At 46.6% G+C, this 18502-nt stretch overlaps 2 protein-coding genes across 6 annotated transcripts; one reads left to right on the forward strand and one right to left on the reverse strand.

The window, feature by feature from the left end:
- Positions 1 to 818: 818 nt before the first annotated feature.
- Positions 819 to 5184, reverse strand: LOC118503640 (protein deltex). Of its 3 annotated transcripts, none has more exons than XM_036037144.1 (4): positions 4948 to 5184; positions 2490 to 4410; positions 2278 to 2420; positions 819 to 2204 (listed from the first exon to the last, which is right to left on the reverse strand). In XM_036037144.1, exons 2-4 carry the CDS (start codon positions 4095 to 4097, stop codon positions 1904 to 1906), a joined length of 2052 nt encoding a protein of 683 aa, XP_035893037.1. In that variant the 5' UTR covers positions 4098 to 4410; positions 4948 to 5184; the 3' UTR covers positions 819 to 1903. The 3 variants fall into 3 exon arrangements, with proteins under 3 accessions (XP_035893037.1, XP_035893046.1, XP_035893056.1); XM_036037153.1 differs by having other exon boundaries at positions 952 to 2204; positions 4680 to 5184; XM_036037163.1 differs by having other exon boundaries at positions 952 to 2204; positions 2490 to 4600; positions 4680 to 5184.
- A 717-nt stretch (positions 5185 to 5901) lies between these two features.
- Positions 5902 to 15874, forward strand: LOC118503667 (alanine aminotransferase 1). 3 transcript variants are annotated; one of them, XM_036037203.1, is made up of 6 exons: positions 5902 to 6056; positions 6134 to 6201; positions 9194 to 9717; positions 9843 to 9932; positions 13189 to 14275; positions 14344 to 15874. In XM_036037203.1, the coding sequence occupies exons 3-6, from the start codon at positions 9418 to 9420 to the stop codon at positions 14490 to 14492; spliced, it is 1626 nt and encodes a 541-aa protein (XP_035893096.1). In that variant the 5' UTR covers positions 5902 to 6056; positions 6134 to 6201; positions 9194 to 9417; the 3' UTR covers positions 14493 to 15874. The 3 variants fall into 3 exon arrangements, with proteins under 3 accessions (XP_035893096.1, XP_035893112.1, XP_035893105.1); XM_036037219.1 differs by having other exon boundaries at positions 5936 to 6068; positions 14344 to 15870; XM_036037212.1 differs by lacking the exon at positions 5902 to 6056 and having other exon boundaries at positions 6063 to 6201; positions 14344 to 15870.
- The last annotated feature ends 2628 nt before the right edge of the window (positions 15875 to 18502 follow it).

Below are 18502 nucleotides of genomic sequence, written 5' to 3' on the forward strand. Positions count from 1 at the left end.
GTTGTGCTTGGCCGAGACAAAAAAGGCACGTTTCGCTCTCGATCATGTTTTTCCCCATCATCTTAATTCTGCCGCGCGTTTTTCATCGCTCCCTCTCACTCTCTTTCTATTTCGCGCTCCCTCCCTCTCTCTCTCTCTCTCGCGCTCTCTCTATTTCCATCTCTCGTTGCTACCCTTTCATCATGCCCTAACTTGTCATATTTTCCCTTCGCCTTTCAAGCACTCTAACCCTTCCCGCCCCACAGCTATTGCCATCCCACTTTCTCGCGCTCGTTGCTCACTAAACGGTTTACGAGTCTTTCGTTACCCGCTAGCTTCACTTTCCACGCGGGGGCTCAACCTCTCAACCAAGAGCCGAGAAGGGCACGCGTTCGCCCATGCGAAACTCTAGGCGCTTCAGTTCTTGACAGTGTCGAAACGGTTCCTCTGACGCCCTCCGACGATGTGCTGCGCAAAGTTGGTCGTCGCCGGTGGTCAGAGAACAATGTCTTGTAAACGTTCCCAAGATAGCGCTGTCGACTGAGAGGCGTGATTATTCTAGAGTGAGAAGTTGGGAAGCTACGATCCCATCAAGAAACACTCTTAACAGAGGCGGATCAAGCCCATTAGAAGTCTGGAGGACCGGGCCAGCGTCCAGAGGCCAAGAAGAGATATTATGCGAGACCTCTTATGGAGTTCGGGATGCTCTAAATGATCGAGGATCCTAGGCTCTCACTTTCGGAGAGCATCTTATTCTTGGTTTCTTATGCTATGATCCGTTCCTGATTACACGAAGTAGCGCTTATTTTCGGAGACTAACATTATTTCGCTCCACATTGTTACATGCTGAATCGCTGATGCGTTTTATTTATAACTCTCCGCTAATATTCGATCGATGCACTTACAACTTCCTATGTCATTACGATTTTTAAAACCTAACGCACCTGTACTTCACTGCCATCTTAACTCATCTTGGTGCCGTACTTCATTCCACAAATCATCCCATCGATGGCTTCGACTCCATCTGGCTTACCTACTGGCTCCCTACTACCTACAAATCCTATCATCGCCACTGGGATTAGAATTTTCTCTTTGCGCTACACTTACCATACCAAACTATTACTACTATAAAGGAACATAAATTAAACACCAAAAGTTTTAGATTTAAACAAAAAAAAAACAAACATTTAGCTAGGAAGACTTACAGTTGCATTAACAATTGTCACCTGGCATGTGTATGCATTACGGATACGGAACCGGTGTGAACCTTTCCTGGAAGAGCTCTGTGTGTGTATGTGTGTGTGTGTGTGTGTGCTTAGTATACGAATTTTTTTAAACTACACTAAATGGCCATTTGATGTTAAAGCACAGATTGTCATTTACAAGTTACGCGAAACCTCTCCCCCTAACGTATGCTGGTTGGGACGATAATGAGGCAAAGTCATTTTATCACATCATTAAAATATCGAATACTGGGTTGCAGCTACGTATTGTAATACCCTGCTATCGCATATTAGTCTGAATGTCTTTTGCTTTACGAGGGTTGCCGTATTCGACAGAAGAAATGGGCTGTATAATACTTTTCCGTAACGTTTAAATGCATGTTTTAAAGATTTTTATGTAAAAAAAAAACGATGGACTTTCATTGCCAAACATTTAAATCATTACACTATTGCGAGCTTTTATCGAACAGTCATTCCGATAGGATAAATTAGAACAGTTTCTATCATCATATCAAATTTGTACAATCAGTCATTCTAGACAAATCGGTCTGGCTGTGTTCCTGTGCTTGTACTGTACTACATTAAATGCCGATTGCACTTGCCGAGTATTCGAGGCTGCCCCTTCATTTCACTATATCCATAAAGACAAGACACCGACAGTTCCCCTAAACGAGCATCCAACGCGGACCTTCATATACAGCTCAATCAGTTACGCCGAGATGAACAAGTTGCTGCAGGCAGCGATCAAGGTAGAGCGGATCGGGATACATCGATACCTGTGACTTGTGTTCGATGCTGGTCCACATCACCACATCCTCCACGCCGGTCGTGACCGAGCGTCCGATGGTGAAGAGTAGACCGCGCCGAAACGCGACATCCAGATAGTACAAGATCTTGGTACCGAGCAGCGTGTTCGGCAGGTAGCATCTGCGTGGAAAGCCTACTGCAAAGAAGGCGGCGCCCGGGTTCGGATGATACGGTCCCTGTATGCCGGAGGTGATACTGTAGGGGTAGGGAAGAAGACGAACTCAGTAAGCGACTACGTAAACCTACGGGCTATGAGTGGGATGCTTACTTGTAGGTGATTTCGTATATGCCTGTCGGAGGATATCCCGGAAGTCCACCGGATAGCAGCTGATAGGTCATCGTACCGGGCGGTTGGTTGCCAATCTTAACGCCATACACCGACATACAGGTCGGACATTCGATGTAGTAATTCTGTGGATGGATGTGTAAAGTTCAGCTGAGTATGGTGTTATCGGAGGACCTGTTTTTTGAGGTACATACCTTCTGTGAGGTGGCTAACCGCCGTTGCTTTATCAGGAGCAGATTCAAACAGTCCAGATGCATCTGATGCTTACATCGGGACAGGGCCACATTGACCTTCTGACCACCGGGGCGCAGCTCTTCCATACACATCGGACACGGTTGGGCACGGGGCCAGCGTGGTGGGTCCGCCACCTGGACGTACTTTGCAATCGCCTTCGACTCTCTCGTTACACCCACCACATGCAATCCATTCCCATTGTCATTCATCAAAGACAGCAGTGCTGGGAACGTCTCAGCAGTCGCCGGTTGGTACCGTGCATCCGGCTTGCTATGCTGCAAAAGATCATCCGGAAGCGATGAGCTATCCTCAGCCGGGCCCACAATCGGATGGCGACGTAGCGAATGCTGATCCGTCGATGGACCGAAATTGCTTGGCATGAATACCTCATCACTGCCCATCGAGCTGTTCAGCATGTCAAACTCCCAGGAATCAAGATGGTGCCGACTGCTCGTTTGGCTTTCGTGACTCAGATAGGTCGATACGGTGTCCACGCTTGGGCGCCGCGCTTTATGGCTGCTAGCTGCGTCACTGCTACCACCGCCACCACCACCAAACTGTTGCCGGTGGGATGTTCTTGACTGCTCCGGTTGCTGCGGCATGCGTGCCGGGTCCGCCGTTTCGGTAGCAATACTTTGGTGCTGGTAGGAACGACCGGAAGCAAACGCATACCGATTGCGTTGCGTTGATTGTTGCGAGTGCTGATGGTGCTTTTGACCGCCGGTTGATTGCGTCGCCAGCTGATTCGGGTTCGGTGGTCCCGTGCTAAGCTTCGATCCGTGCGACTGAGTATGTGGTTGGTCTTGCTGCTGCTGCTGCTGCTGCTGCTGCTGTTGTTGCTGCTGAGCACAGTCGTTCTGTGTCTGCGAATGTGATTTACTGCCAAAAATGTTGTTCAATATCTGCGTCAGTTTGCCCGAGTGTTGCGGTTGACTACCGGAACTGCTCGCCTGTTGGTTGCTGGCACCGCCCGACACATTGCTTCCCCTAGACGCGTTAGCATGCGCATTATTTTGACTCATCCCGGGCATGGTATCGGTTGGAAGAGTCACCTTTAGCAACGGATACGGTGCTTGATTTTTGCGCCGAATCGGCGTCACGATCGGATTGCGTCTCCCGCTTACGGTCTGGTTCATACTAGCTAGATCGATCAGGATCGATTTTTTGAGCGTTGTGTTGTTCAGATCGAGCAGCGTTTCACCCTTAGACCACGCTTGCTCGATCAGCGACTGAATGTCGAGCGGAAAGCGATGCCATGCTATCTTCGGATTCGCCCCATACCATTCCCATTTGATGCCCATTGCGGCGGGCGAATTCGGTGGGTAGAGGCAGCGTCGGACGCTTGTATTGCGCAGACTAACCGTACCGTGCTGCGTCTGCACCATCTGCACCAGATCAACCTCGTAAAGCGCCAATGCCGGGTCAGCATCCTTTAGCAGCACTCGGGTGAGATTCTTCGTGTACGCTCGTTCCAGCAGCTGGGTTACGGATGGGCTGTACGGTAGCCAGGAGCACTGGTCGGACATTTCATGCTCCCATACGACCACGCGGTGCAGTGGCGTCGACATTTTGGCAATTCAAACTAACAATTAGCAGACGCAGATTGGAAGCTGCTACAGAAGGGAGGAAAGCAACTGGGGTGAACTCTTTAAGCTTCGCCTTGCCTTTGGAGGTACGGAATCATCGCATCATTTTTCGGCTCGATGCTATTCAGTCTTCAGGGTCAGCTGCCGATGAGGATTAAATACTGGGTGTGTTGCTTGGGATCGCGGGACGAATTATTACGATGTTTTGCTTAAAAAAATTGCTCCTACTTTGGCTGTCCTTAGCTACTCGAGATTTCTAGCTGCAGTTGTTCATCTGCGGTCAGTCTTCGGTCATCTTTAACGAAAGGAAAAGAAATCATGTATAAGTTTGGCGCAAGAATCCTACGGAAACTATTAAGCCGGAGGTGTTTCGGGAGACAACAGTCCAGACGGGATTCGATATCCAGATCTCAGGAGGACCTCGGTTACGGCACTGCCCCAATAAGCTCTCTACACTCTAATTCGATGCTTTGATTGTTGGTTCTCTGTTGCCACGGCACAAAAGTTATTCATTGATAGAAGGGTTTAATGATGATCCAGGCGATTCGATCGGAGGCGCCTTACCGTAGCATGCGAACACTCGTTTAATTAACTGCACGACTGGTTTCATTTGATAATTTACACTAGCCATGTCCAGACATCCGACCAGAATTGTTGCCAGCAATATTCAATCGGAGGATCGCTTAAAAGCTTGATCAAAAACGACATGGCAAGGGGAAAGATTGCCTTTTCATGCTGCATCTAAGGTGTCCGCCGTCCGCAATACGGTGTGCCAAACATGGCGCTTCTATACTTGGCATTTCTAAGCTTCCTGCGCATAAGTTCGGCCCACCTGTTGTGATTTACACGCTCGCCTCCCACACACCGTAGAAGAAAGCCATCGCGTGGCTAGGGATTAACTTCAGCCAGGAATTAACACTTTTGGCAGATGCCTTTTACTATTGCTTTACAAAAAAAAGAGCAAATTATAATACTGCACTGCAACATGCACTGCCCATAAGCTAAATATGTTTTATGTGCTTCACCCGCGTTCGCTGCGCGTGTGTGTGTGTTCCATAGAAGCACAGATTTCGGAGAAGGGAAACATGAATATCCCACTTGTGGCCTCATCATGAACACACCGACGGAATGAACACATTATTTTGGTCCAGTAAAACCAGACAAATGTGGCGAATGCTTCCCTGTTTCGAAGTTGGAGTAGAATATTGTAAGGAAAAAAATATTTTATTTCATCAAATAAAGTAAATAGAAACATTTGGTACGAAACAAGTCACCAAATTAATGTATCTCTAAATTACCCTCGAATTGAATTATGCGCGCTGGGGTGTGTAGCGCATAAAGGCCGCGCAAAAGGCCTATCTCCTTGGTAGCGTTAAATGAATCCCGTTTGATAGAGCACAACAAATTAAAGCCACTTTATTTGTTGCTAATGGTCCTTAATTTTTTAATTTTTGGCCAGCTCTTCATGAAAGCAAAATAAAGCCATTTAAAACATTTAAATTTAAATAAAAAATAACCCCTTTACAAACGTACGAAAGGCCTTTTTGGCGATTTTCCTGACTTCGGGAAATTTTTTAACCCCAAACGTCATGTTCTCCAAGGGATGAAAAATATCCTTCTGCCATTTTTCGTACTTGCTGTCCTTGTTGTTCATCGCACCGCTCGGGACGATCGATGTTCCGTCTCGTTCTTTCTACATCATTTTCGCTTTCCGTCGAATCACAAAAACGTCAAAAAATTGGCAACAGACATTTTTGTAAACAAACCACATGCGCTCTCTCTCTCTTTCCCGCACGGTGCCGTAAGCGTGTGCGAGTGAACGGAGTAGGCGCTGCTGCTGGTGTTTTTGTGCGTGCGACTTCTTGCGAGCCAATTTTCTTGGCATTGTAGATGCCTCAGTTGATTGTGGACTTCAGCGAGATTAGCCGAAGTGTCCGAGTGGTACGTGCGAAAGTGTGTGCTTTTTTCTTCTGCCGTTGCTGCTGTCCTCAAGCACTAACCCATTCAACTCATTCCAGCACCGGGTTTGTTGATAGGAAGGAAAGCGGTTCGCTTAGAGAAGCAGCAGCAACTGTGCCCATATCAGGTTTGTGTCGCACCTAAACTTAACTGCATCGTTCTTCCGAGCGTTTCCAAGCAGGCCAAACGCTAGCATGTTGTTGAGAATTGCTTTTAGCTTTGCCGACCGCAACCGTTAGCGAGCGCATCGTCCCGGCAATAGGGAATCGAACTAAAACTCAAGTAGGACATGATAAGACTGCTACCAGTGCACGCACCTAATCGCATCTTCAAAAGACATTAAACGATGCTATCGGAAGAATTGAAAAAAAAAACAAGGTCCAGGGAGCATTTTACAAACGATCCGCTAAGTAGAAGCAACCCGCGTCAACAAGTGTGAAAACTGCTACGAAACCATCGTAAAACCTTATTTTCCGAGATAAGCAATTTGATCATGCGATGTGTGAAGAGATCAGCTCGTTAACAAATCCCCGCATTACAATGTAGCTGTGGCACAGTGGGCCACTTGAATTTAGATGTTAAATCGTTAATAGAGAAGCGGTCCTGGCTGGTTACTTGTGTAACCGGGCTCGTCCCTCGTCCCAAGAATGGTAGGCCAATCGTTTCGATCCCGCAACGGCCAAATCAACCCCAAAAATCATTGCATAACGGCTGTGTCCGCGCACTACATTGATGCAGTTGTCGAGGTGTACACAACAGCATACAGATGCAGATGCTATATTGGACCCGAGGTGCAGTTGCATTCGCTAACTTCTCTCTGCACCGTCAGCGTTGGCAAGGTTGGCGGTAGAGGAACAAACGAGAATCGCATCTCGTTAAAACCAGCTCGGCACTACAATTTGTACAATCTGTTTGTTACAGCAGTTATGCGCTCCCTACGTTTAGAGCTAAAATAATTCCTCTTCAATTGTTTCTTTGTTTTAGAGCCAGTATCATCAGCATATCAAACCCGCTCACGTCTGTTGGTAAGGTAATGCGCTGCCACGCGTTATCTCTCATTAGGGAACATCTTGGAATAATACGAAGTTTCGTTCGGCTGCGCGTCCTACGCTGTCGCTCCATTGATTCGCGGCACGTCGCACCGACACGGTTATTCAAGGGACAGATTTAAAAATAGTACTTACCCACCCATATGATCATACCGATCGAGCGAAGTGACACCGAACAGATGGTCTAGGTCGCGGGAATTATTCGCAGTAAGGCAAAAAACTTTTCAATCTGCACGCCAGTAGTCGTCTGACCAGTTGACCGGTCTACCGTCCGCCGGACGAACATCATGCCTCTCGGAATATTTTTTTTGTGTTAAAGTTGTTGCTGGATATGCTAGCGACTTTGAGGTGCTAATTTTCACGCACCGCGGCATGCTGATGCCCTAAGCATACAAAACGTTCCCTGTGTGTTCTAAAGCATCGGGCATATTTTCGGGCTGGCAATAGCATTGGCATGTCACGTTTGTTGATTGCAGCATGATGGACGGAGGAGTTTCTCGCAAATATCGCTTCCGTGACTACTTTTCGCACTACCGCGTATCGCTCTATAAATATCTATACCCAACAAATAATTCGCCAACGGTTGTATGGAACATATTTTATGAGCATGATCAGTTTCCGATTAGACAAGGCAGCCTTTTTTACGCCCATTGTCCTCTCCTGTAGGGGTTTGCTCTTATCAACGTCGAGCGAAATAATGTAATAAGAAGTAACGCACCACGCTTCCATTACAGCAACGTCTAGTCGCAGTGAAGTTACGCTTACGGACAAGCACTATCGAAGCAAATTCAATTCATACACTATCTGCAACACGTTATCAATACGGTTTGCAGAAACCCTTTACGGCGCTCCGGCTCCGGCCTAGAAATGGTTCCAAGATGCAACCCTTGACATAGTACCCTTCAGCAATGTACAGCAAAACAGCTCGCAAAGTAGGTTCCACATAATGCCACTAGAGAAGGACACTAGAGAGGGGCGTGTGGTCCTTTACAGGGAGTGCGAGGGCAGATCATCCGGACTTGCATAACGCCGTGAATGTACCGGTGAACATTGTACCGGTAGGATGATAATCATCTTCGATCGGTGATAAGACATGCAGGAAATTAGTATAAAAAAGCTCATAGTGTTTTGAGCAGAAGCTTCCACCAGTGCCAGCACACTTTTTGCCACCTTCGTTTGACATTGTTATGAAAAAGTTTTGCAACACAAAAGTCCTTACGTTAACGGTTTCGGTCCATCCGATCCGGATTGTGTGGCCTATTGTTTTGAGTGTTAGGAACGGCTTGAACCTGTCCGTGCCAAGGGTAGCATAGTACACAATCAGTACACTTATCTGTACGGTGCGTCCTTCAATTGCTTTAGTTGATCAAATCAATCCGTTGTAATATCAGTGTCCCGGGTGGTACAGACGAGAGCAGCGCCGATCTTCGCACGGCGGGACTGGGGTTCAAATCCCTTCCGAGGTGCTTTCAAGGAGTCTAGTAAGCTAGGAATGTGTCAGGCCTTTAGGACCTTGGAGATATTTAGGCTAAAGTCTGAATAGATGCCCCCTACACCCGGTCACGGGCACTTATTTTTATAACTGAGTTTTCAGACTTTTTACTATAATTATTTATTATTTATAATTATTACTAAAACATTACTATAAAATATTATAATATTACTATAATTATTATAAGGTTCAAAAATTGCACTATGAATTCTTTGTTGAAATTTTGACGAGTATGCCAAAATGTTGAACTTGGCATTAAGCGTAACATTTGGAGGGTCGCCATGCCTTAGCCATAAAGAATGCTAATGTCATCTGAGGCTCATTGCAATTTTAAATATTTTTACTGTATTTATCAAACAAAAAATTATTTACCAAAGCATCAACCTTGGATGCTAACGTCCGTTGTTAGTGTTGTGTACTCGTGGCTGCTCTAGTGGCGTCTATGCGCAAAAATGACTTTTTTCTCTACTCTTCTTTCTTACACACCGCTTCATAAAACCGCTTCTCAATTTTAAATTGGTTGTGAAAAATAAAACATTTATGGCATATGATACACCCGTTCACATCTGGCTCGACAGCGCGCACTCGAGGACCGCGAGAGCGCAAGAGAGTTCGAAACCGCTGTTGGCTAGGGGAGGGATTCTGTGAGTAGCGCGATTCTCTCGCGACGCAACCCAAGGCACCCGAGGAAGGAGAAGAGATCGACCCACCACGGTTTCAACCCCACACGGCAGTTTTCCTGCACGCGAAAAAGGGACCGCACTAGAGTACGACGCAGCAAAGCCCAACATACGCCGCAACGATGTCGCTCAGTCTTATGCTGACGCTCTGCCAACGGAGCACACGGGGCGTTTGGTTGCGCCCGGGCAGTTTGAACATCCGACTAGTGGCCGCCGCACCACAACAGCACCATTGTCCAGGCCGCGAATCGCCAATCAACCAGCAACAGCCCAACCGCACGTTCCTCACGATGGCGTGCGTACAGCAGCAGCAACGGTGCGTGTCCATCGACAACATCAATCCGGCAATCAAAACGATGGAGTATGCGGTCCGCGGTCCGCTGGTAATTCGGGCCGGCGTCATCGAGAAGGAGCTGGAGCAGGTACGTACCGGGCTTTTTGGGCCCGCAGAAGGAGCATTCTGCGCTTGCAAATGTGTTTTTGTACATCCGGTTTTGTTTTTTCTTTTCTTTCTACGCGACACACACACACACACAACGACACGAAGGGAGCCAAAAAACCATTCAAGGAAGTAATCCGCGCCAACATCGGCGACTGTCATGCGATGGGCCAACCGCCGATTACTTTCATCCGACAGGTGAGTTGATTTGACGCTTCTACGTACGGCAAGGATCTTAAGGACACCTTCCGCATCCTTCCAAAAAAAAAATCCGTTTCGCACAGTAAAGGTGCGTTGATAAAGGGAACAATAGGCAGGGGCGCTACGCTAAACAAAGGCATCAAAGGCGATGGTGGTGGCTGGCTGTCAATCGAACCTTATCGCACACTAACACTAACGCGCGAACACCCGTGCTTTATTAGAATCTCCCACCCCGGGCAAAAGACCAACTGCTGGACGGTACACGCGAAACCAGATTAAATATTCATACAACGCTTGTATGATATCGCCAGTCCAAGGGGGGGAAGTTCGCGCATTGGAGCAAAGAAGCAAATCGTGAAGCAAAAAAGAGCGAGAGTTCTTGCCGTTTGCTTGTGTATACCGGCGTATTTGTTGATATTAAGAGGGTAGGAAACATTATGTAACGTAACGCCCTCATCCCTTTTGCTAGTCAACTCCCCAACAGTAAGGCACGTACGCTTGGTAGGAAATGTAAACGATTGGCGAATGTGGATATTGATTTCAACGAAAAACGCTCGAAAAGCCCCACGATTCGCGCTACGTGGATTTGGGGGAATTTGCTGATGATTTCTGATGCACTTCAAATGACTTTGAAGCTTAGAAGACTTTAAAAGAGAGTTACCAGTATAACCGGTTTCTAAGCAGAAGTTAAACTAACCGGCTGGGGGTTTAAGACTTCGAGACCAGTTTCGCACTCTGTACATTGCCGCATAAGAACCATGTGCCACTAACGCAGCTGTGTGGTTCGCTTAGGTCGATTGGCGTTGGTGCAAATAGATGTGAGCCGAAAACTAATTGATAGCCCTTACGGTTTTATTACCCCATCAACAACGTGACCTTCGTGGCGCCTTTTATCAAATAGGCGTTCGAAACGCTCTGGTTCTGAATTCCATGGTCGCTCGGCTCCATATTTGCACTAACTCTTCTTACTTGGGGAGAAGAACCCTACACCACCAATATTTGCACATTATTGCGCAATTCTCTCGGCTACATACTCGCATACGTTCTGCTGATTGATATAGATTGATGGGACACTATCAGGTTGCAGCTCTAGTGTATCCAATAATATTTTATTGGCGTTAGTTATTGTGGTGGATAACTGATATCGGTAGCAGATGTTGCATTGAGGGGTAGTGTCTAAGGCAGCTAGGAGGATAGTTTTTTTTATAAAGCTCATATGACTCTTTAAAGGTTAGTTAGGATATTATGACGTCACGAAGTCTTCTTCTCTTCGGCCTGCCATTTCTGGGTTACTAGACTTATTCATACTGTAGAGCTGGATAGCCAGTCCTCACAATGTGGGATTTGAATCTACCGTCGCATCTACTAGAGGGCCGCCCTACATAACGGAGTAATCACCCTCAGTAATGAGACCCTCACAGCACGCGAGTTGTCGCAAGTATTTGCACCTTCAACCGAGAGATTCTACCAGTACTCAGTCTGACGGTAAATAAAGACCGTAGGCAACAGTTTTACCGGAAGCTCTCTAGTCCTCTGTACGCTTAACGATACTGCTACTAATATCCACACCCCAACCCGATGCCGCATCGTTCGCAAAGGTGTTAAATAAACGGTCAAACAATCACAACAAAAAATGGTCAGCTTTGTCGGCTTCATGTGCCGCAGAGCACAGCTACGTGATCACACCGTGCTTCGTTGTTGTTGTTGAGCGAAATTTAGCGTGGTAATACTTCGCGATTGTCCGCTGTTTTTCCCCCCCGTTTGTAATGTGAAAGAAATCACGAGAAAAAAAATGGCTCAGCTGATGCTTTCCTCGCCGGAGTCACAGCTATTGGCGCTGTGGTGGGTTGAGGTGAAGTTTTTTTTTTTTTATTGTCTCTCTCCGCTTCGGACGGAGGGTTCGGTTTGTCCCGGTGAATTGTAAAATATACTATTTATACAGAAGGGGGCAAAATTGGCATTGCCTGTTTCATTTCATTCAGCGTCAATCTGATTCGGGTTCTGTCCGTCATTACCCTTACAGCGTGATTATCCATAACGTCACTCAGAGGGTCAGAACATTAGTGGGACATCTCGCTAGGTCAACACTAATATCTAGAGGACCAAGAATTGAAATTGAGCTTCAATCTTCTGCCTATAGAACCTATAACTTCTTGAATCGACCCTTACCAGACAGGGTCGCCTCCTCTATCTGATGCGATAAGATACCTTCCGTCAGACCACCTCTGAGAATAGATGAAATTAATACATTCTACATACCCTGCGCGGGCTCTTCAATAGACACTATCTGCTGTCGGTCGTAAATTATCTCAAGCTAAATAAGGAGGACTGCAGCAGTGAGGATGATAAGCGCACGACGCCTCCTATCACTCGGCCATAAAGTGTTATCAGAATCTGCTGATGAAGACACTGGGAATATTGAAATAACTTCGCCTGGCGATAATGATGATGATGGAGGATGCTCAACCGAATGAAGCTCCTCGGATTTAGCTAGATAAAACGATCTGGCTAAGGAGTAGAATAGGCTCACAACTTCAACAAACGAAGTTTTGACGCATTTAGATCGATACTTACCGAAATATCGAAATATTTGTGCCGAGCTCAAAACATTTTGTCCGATTTGCTTTGTGCCGATAGTTAGGCAGTTCTGAGATTTAGCAAACTAGTGCTTAAAAAAAATTGGGGTTTCGATTTTTCTGGACAAAAAAAATAGTTTAAAATTTATTCAAAGCTCATTGAGAATTTAAAAATCCAATAAAAGATTACTTTTTTCACTGTAAAGTTTAAACGTTGATTTTTGACAGCTCAATCCAGTGCAATTTCAGAGCGATTTTCGAGCAAAATGGGCAACATAAAATTAATTATTTAACTACTTTCTATGAAGCATTTAAGCAAAGTAAGAGTAGAAAATTGTTTAAAATATTTTGTTTTAATAATTTATAGACAAGACTCAATAAAAAAAAGTTAATTTTTCATATTTTTTTTTAAATTTATAGAAAATATTATAATAACTATAACTACATTCTACAATGCCAAATGAAAATGCTTTAAATAATTTATGTTCACAACTTATAATGAGTTTAAATTAAATAATTTTGCCCTATCTCGTCATGTTCTCACGCCACTGTGCACTTCCACGAAAGCTTCCATACAACCTGTGGGGCTATTCAACTCCTTAGCCAACGATTTCCTTAGAGAATCACTTCCTTGGACATGCAGACTCTAGCTACAATAACTCAATTCTCGCTCGCAGGTACTTGGACTGGTATCCTATCCGCCGCTGTTTAAGGATCCCAACATCCCGGCCGATGCAAAGAAGCGTGCCCGTGACATCCTGGACGGCTGCAAGGGTGGTTCGGTCGGTTCGTACTCGGACTCGGCCGGCATCGAGGTGATTCGCCGGCATGCGGCCGAATACATTCAGCGCCGTGACGGTGGCATACCGGCCGACTGGCAAAACATCATCCTGTCGGCTGGTGCGTCCGGTGGCATCAAGGTGCTGATGGCGCTGCTGCGCTGCCCGATCGAGGGCAAAAAGCCTGGCGTGATGATTCCGATCCCACAGTATCCACTGTACTCGGCGACGATTGCGGAGTTCGATATGGAGCAGATCGGGTACTATCTGGACGAGGCGAACAAGTGGGGTCTGGATATTGCCGAGCTGGAGCGTTCGCTGAACGAGGCACGCAAAACGTCGGCCCCACGCATTCTGGTGGTGATCAATCCGGGCAACCCGACGGGTCAGGTGCTGTCGCGTTCGAACATCGAGGACATTATTAAGTTTGCGCAGCGCGAACGGTTGGTACTGTTTGCGGATGAGGTGTACCAGGACAATGTGTACGAAACGGGCTCCAAGTTCCATTCGTTCAAGAAGGTGATGATGGAGATGGGTGAACCTTACAGTAAGATGGAGCTGTGCAGCTTCATGTCCTGCTCGAAGGGTTATATGGGCGAGTGTGGCATTCGCGGTGGGTACGCGGAGATCGTTAACCTCTGCCCGGATGTGCGCACGATGCTGCTGAAGTGCATTTCGGCTCAACTTTGCCCAACCACGGCCGGACAGGCCGTGCTGGACTGTGTGGTGAATCCACCGCAGAAGGGTGAACCGTCGTACGAGCAGTTCGAGAAGGAGAAGGAGGCAGTGCTGGAGTCGTTGCGCGAGCGGGCCGAGCTGGTCGCCCGTACGTTCAACTCGATCGAAGGTTTCTCGTGCAATCCGGTGCAGGGTGCGATGTACGCATTTCCGCAGATCCGATTGCCCGCGAAGGCGCTGGAAGCGGCCAAAAAGGAAGGCAAACCGGCGGACACATTCTACGCATTCCAGCTGCTCGAGGAGACCGGTAAGTGGTTTGGGGGGGGATGTTTTTCTTTGGGAAGGTTCCTATTAACGTGTTTGCTGTTGCATCAGGAATCTGCATCGTTCCCGGATCCGGTTTCGGACAACGTCCCGGTACCTATCACTTCCGTACGACGATCCTGCCCCAGCCGGAAAAGCTGAAGGAGATGCTCGGCCTGTTTAAGTCCTTCCACGAGAAGTTCCTGCAGAAGTACAAGTAATGATCGTTCCCCGGAAGCGAACGAGCGAGGCCCAAACTGCCGTAACCATGCAACGAGATTAGGACGGGCTTAGCGCCACGCAAGCGAGAAACATCACCAGCCCAGCATCACGACTCCATTCGCAAGACTCGGTAAACATATCGAACGAAAAAAAAAAAACACGAACATAGAACGGCGAGAAGAAGAAGGATAAGTTACGCATTAACGCCATGAAAAAGAAAGAGGGCAATATAATTGCAAACATCGCTTTCCGGCAACCCAACCCAGGCACCCACGGCCTTAAGCAATTTCAAAATTATGCTAACGCCAACACGTGCGTATAAAATAATCATATTGAAGAAAAAATCCGCTTTTCCACGTTACTGCACGTGTGTTTGTGTGTTCATGCAGCTTTTTTTGTTCATAATTATTTTAAGAAAAATATAAGCAACAACAACAAAAAAATGCTCGTTTGCCCCCAAAACCCACTCAAAAAACAACCAATCCAGCTGTGAACCAGGACCAGATCAGGCGATAAATAGGTGAAACTCATTTTTTAGCGTAAAGTTTAAGTTTCGTTCCTTTCGACAGCACAGACAGGTATTACGCGGATAGCACAGCATTGTTAGTACGTAATAGGTAGGGTGGATTCACGGGAGGAAAAGCATCTAATGCATTCCCCGCCCGCCAATATCTCTCGTTTCGCTTCGGGTTTAACCGGAAGCAGGTAAGGGATGAAGACACCACGATCAAATGTGATGCTACTAAGCGGGGGAACCGCAAAGCAAAGTCCCTCACTTGTCGAACAGGCAGACGAAAATTGTGGCTTTCGAATCGCACGATTTTCCTTTACACTTTTGCTTGAGTTTGGCAAGACGATACGGAAGGGCCGGTTAGCCTTTTTTTTTTCTTTCTCCCCCTTTAACCCTATCTCGGATCTATGACGCAAGCAAAAGGGCCAAAAAAAAACAAAAAAAGCTAAATTTTACAACAGTAAATTCGAACGGAAAACTATTGGCAACCGAAAGACAATAATTTTTTAACTCGTGTGTAGGAAAAAAAGAGGAGCGTTTCTCTTACTGTAGCGCTGTATTTGTCGGGAAAAAAAAACTATACTCTATAACCATTGTGCTGTTTGGCAAATGCCGTCAATGTGTTAATCACCCCGATCTTTCTGTTCCGCCATACCCATCCAGCGTCGCGCGTGTCGTTAAGTATTAGGGAAAAAGCTCTTCGTAGCCATTCGGAACCACCACAGTGTTGCCAAAAAACGGGCATCCATCCGTAACGTTACACCACATCCGGACCGCCGTCTCGATCGATATTTCAACCCGTTTCACCCGTTTGCCGAATACACATAAACACACACACACACACAAATATAATCAAAAATTGTTACTTAACTGTGCTGGCACGCGGATTCATTCAATCACAGAAAGAAAACCCCCCCTTTCATCGCATTCAGACTGATGGACGTGTGGACGGCCTAAAAGGGTTTTACGGGCTGGGTCGTCCGGTGTCATTCTCATGACGTAGAGCGCGGCATTGTAGCGGCTTCTCCGTTTGTCCTTCCACACATACGGGGCGTCAAAAATCCTTCTGAGCATCTGCCTCTCGGACGCCGGCTAAGAGGGCTTCGTCCGTTTTGGACAGAGTCTGTACAGTCCGCAGCTTCGTCCGTCGCGACAGGTATTTAGAGTGGAGAGTGGTGCATGCCAGCACTCTAGCGCGTGACTCAAATGCTGTTGTCGGTGCTGACTTTTGACCCCAGATAGGTGAAGTTTTGGACGACTTCGAAGGTGCGGTCACCTATCTGTACATCACCCCTGCGTAAATCAGTGTTTGTTAGCAGGGCCGCTGGTCGTAAATCTCCAACTCGATCGTTTGATGTAAGCTTCGCCTATATAGGAGAGCTTCAAACCAATGAAATCAAATGTCATCAGCGTATGCATGGATCTGGATTGACTTTGCGATTGAAGATGGTCCCCGAAGTTTCCACCTCCGAGTCGCGGATAGCTCTCTCTAGAGCCAGGTTGCAAAGGGAGACAGGCAAGCCCATCTCCCTGGCGCACAGGCCCTTGATGGGCAGCAAAGGACCTTCACCGGGCATGTGATGTTGGCCATCGTCATTCTTACAAGCCTGCTAAGCTTGGCCGGGAGGCTCCGAAAGAGCTCATTGCGTCGTACAGTTTTACCCTGGTCATGCTGTCATATGCGGCTTTAAACACAATGAAGAGATGGTAGGAGTGGAGCTGCTGCTCCGCCATCTTCTCCAAGATTTGCCGCATCGTGAAGATCTGGTCAGTGATTGATTTTCCATTTCGGGATCCTCGCTGACAGTTTCCGACTATCTCTTCGACGAATGGGACAAGTCGATCTTGTTTCTAATTGTTTATTATCCTATAATACTCTACAAAACGGATGCCATGGTGCACATAAAAAAGTGTGTTTTTTTGTTTTTTAAATAAAAATCAGAAAATTAGGACTCTTTTTAGCCATTCGACACGTGGGTCGAACCCGTTGTCCCAACAGAAAAGACTCGGATTTGAATATGATTCGAGCCGGCTCCGGGTTCGGTTCGGGTTTTTTTTTATGCACGTTATAAAAACCCAAAAAAGAAGGGGTTTTCTGTTAAGGAAAATGATATTTGCCGTCTATTTGCTTACATTAATATTTTGTCTAAATAATAGCCGGTATCGCGAAGCAGTTGACAGATTTTACCAATCACTGAAACGTTCATTTTCGTTAAATCAAATTCATTCCTAGTGTTCATTTTGGGGTTAAAATTAATGATCTTTAAAGCAGCATACGACTAGTCGGTAAAGGGAATGTTACACGCTTATAAAAAAATTCAGTAGCAGTAAAACTAAATCTGGATCTTGATGGGATTTGAACCCCGGTCCTGCCGAAGACCGACAAAAAAATGTATGTGGCGCTATCGTAGAGATAAACTAACTTCTTTGATGGGTCTTAGAGGGAAGGTCTTGGTGTCTTTCCTTGGTTGAAGAATTTTAACTGCAACCAAGCCAACTTAACAGGGTCATTGAGGTGCTCTGTTGAATTAAGGGTAGGAGATGATAAATGTATAGCTCCTATCACAGTCGTTAGAAATGGAGAAGTCAACCGCACCTTTCTTGGGTCTCAGAGCTTTCAAAGGGCCTCATTACTATCGATAGGGATTGATCTTCCTAAAAGCTGGTTGTGGGTCCTAGGGGGCCTATCTCAACAGAATTCATAAACTCGTCGTGCTATCCGAGGTAGCAGCCACTCAGAGTCTGCCAGTTCTCTACTCTGAAGATGCGTGTCCAATGCCCTAAGCCTAGACATCAATCGAAGGGATAAACGATCTCCTGCGATGCCCTGGAAGCTCATGGACAGTGTTGGGTAGTCAGCTCGAGAGCTACCGGGAGGCCTCGCCTCAATAAAATGAGGGTCCTGAGCGCGCTCTTGGATTTCAAAAAGGTAGCTCCGCACTCTTCGGCCTCTTCGCCCTCAGTGAGTGTGGAGCTACCGGGAGGACTTAACTCCTACATGCTAGTTGCTCTCTCCTCTTTAAAAAGAGCTACTTGACCCAACACTACTCACGGGCTTCAAGGACACTTGGAGAGTGATAGAATAGGAAAATCATCCAGATTGCTCGTGTCCCACATAATCCGCCACCAAGCTATGCAGAGAGATTGCGAGGCATACAAGGGCTCGTGAGAGACGGGAAAAGCCCAGTGAAAAGTGGACGAAGTAGTCTATGCTCGATGTAAACGGCTGCCCTTAAGTTTAACGAATCGTTCGCGATGCCAAATCCAACCATTTCTAACGACTACACCCTTTCCGTTCTCTAACGACTGTTCATTTTGTTAACGATTTTCTTTCCCGATACCGGCCAATATTCAACAAATACTTTCCACACAACACATACACCTACACACAATATTTATATGTACAAATCGGTAGGTTGCCGGTTGAGTTCCAGCCTCCCTCCTGCGTGCGTTCGCTCTTCTGAGAGGCTAACATAGTGTCACTGTGATGTTACTCAT

Source organism: Anopheles stephensi, chromosome X, assembly GCF_013141755.1.
Source record: "Anopheles stephensi strain Indian chromosome X, UCI_ANSTEP_V1.0, whole genome shotgun sequence".
Lineage (NCBI taxonomy): Eukaryota > Metazoa > Arthropoda > Insecta > Diptera > Culicidae > Anopheles > Anopheles stephensi.

Excerpts from the sequence above, each read along its gene's own strand:
- LOC118503667 (XM_036037203.1), top strand. The coding sequence starts at position 9,418 with ATGTCGCTCAGTCTTATGCTGACGCTCTGCCAACGGAGCACACGGGGC. Across the intron at positions 9,718-9,842 it reads TCGAGAAGGAGCTGGAGCAG|GGAGCCAAAAAACCATTCAA; the intron begins GTACGTACCGGG and ends AACGACACGAAG. Across the intron at positions 9,933-13,188 it reads CGATTACTTTCATCCGACAG|GTACTTGGACTGGTATCCTA; the intron begins GTGAGTTGATTT and ends TCTCGCTCGCAG.
- LOC118503640 (XM_036037144.1), bottom strand. The coding sequence starts at position 4,097 with ATGTCGACGCCACTGCACCGCGTGGTCGTATGGGAGCATGAAATGTCC. Across the intron at positions 2,421-2,489 it reads GGTTAGCCACCTCACAGAAG|AATTACTACATCGAATGTCC; the intron begins GTATGTACCTCA and ends ATCCATCCACAG. Across the intron at positions 2,205-2,277 it reads ATATACGAAATCACCTACAA|TATCACCTCCGGCATACAGG; the intron begins GTAAGCATCCCA and ends CTACCCCTACAG.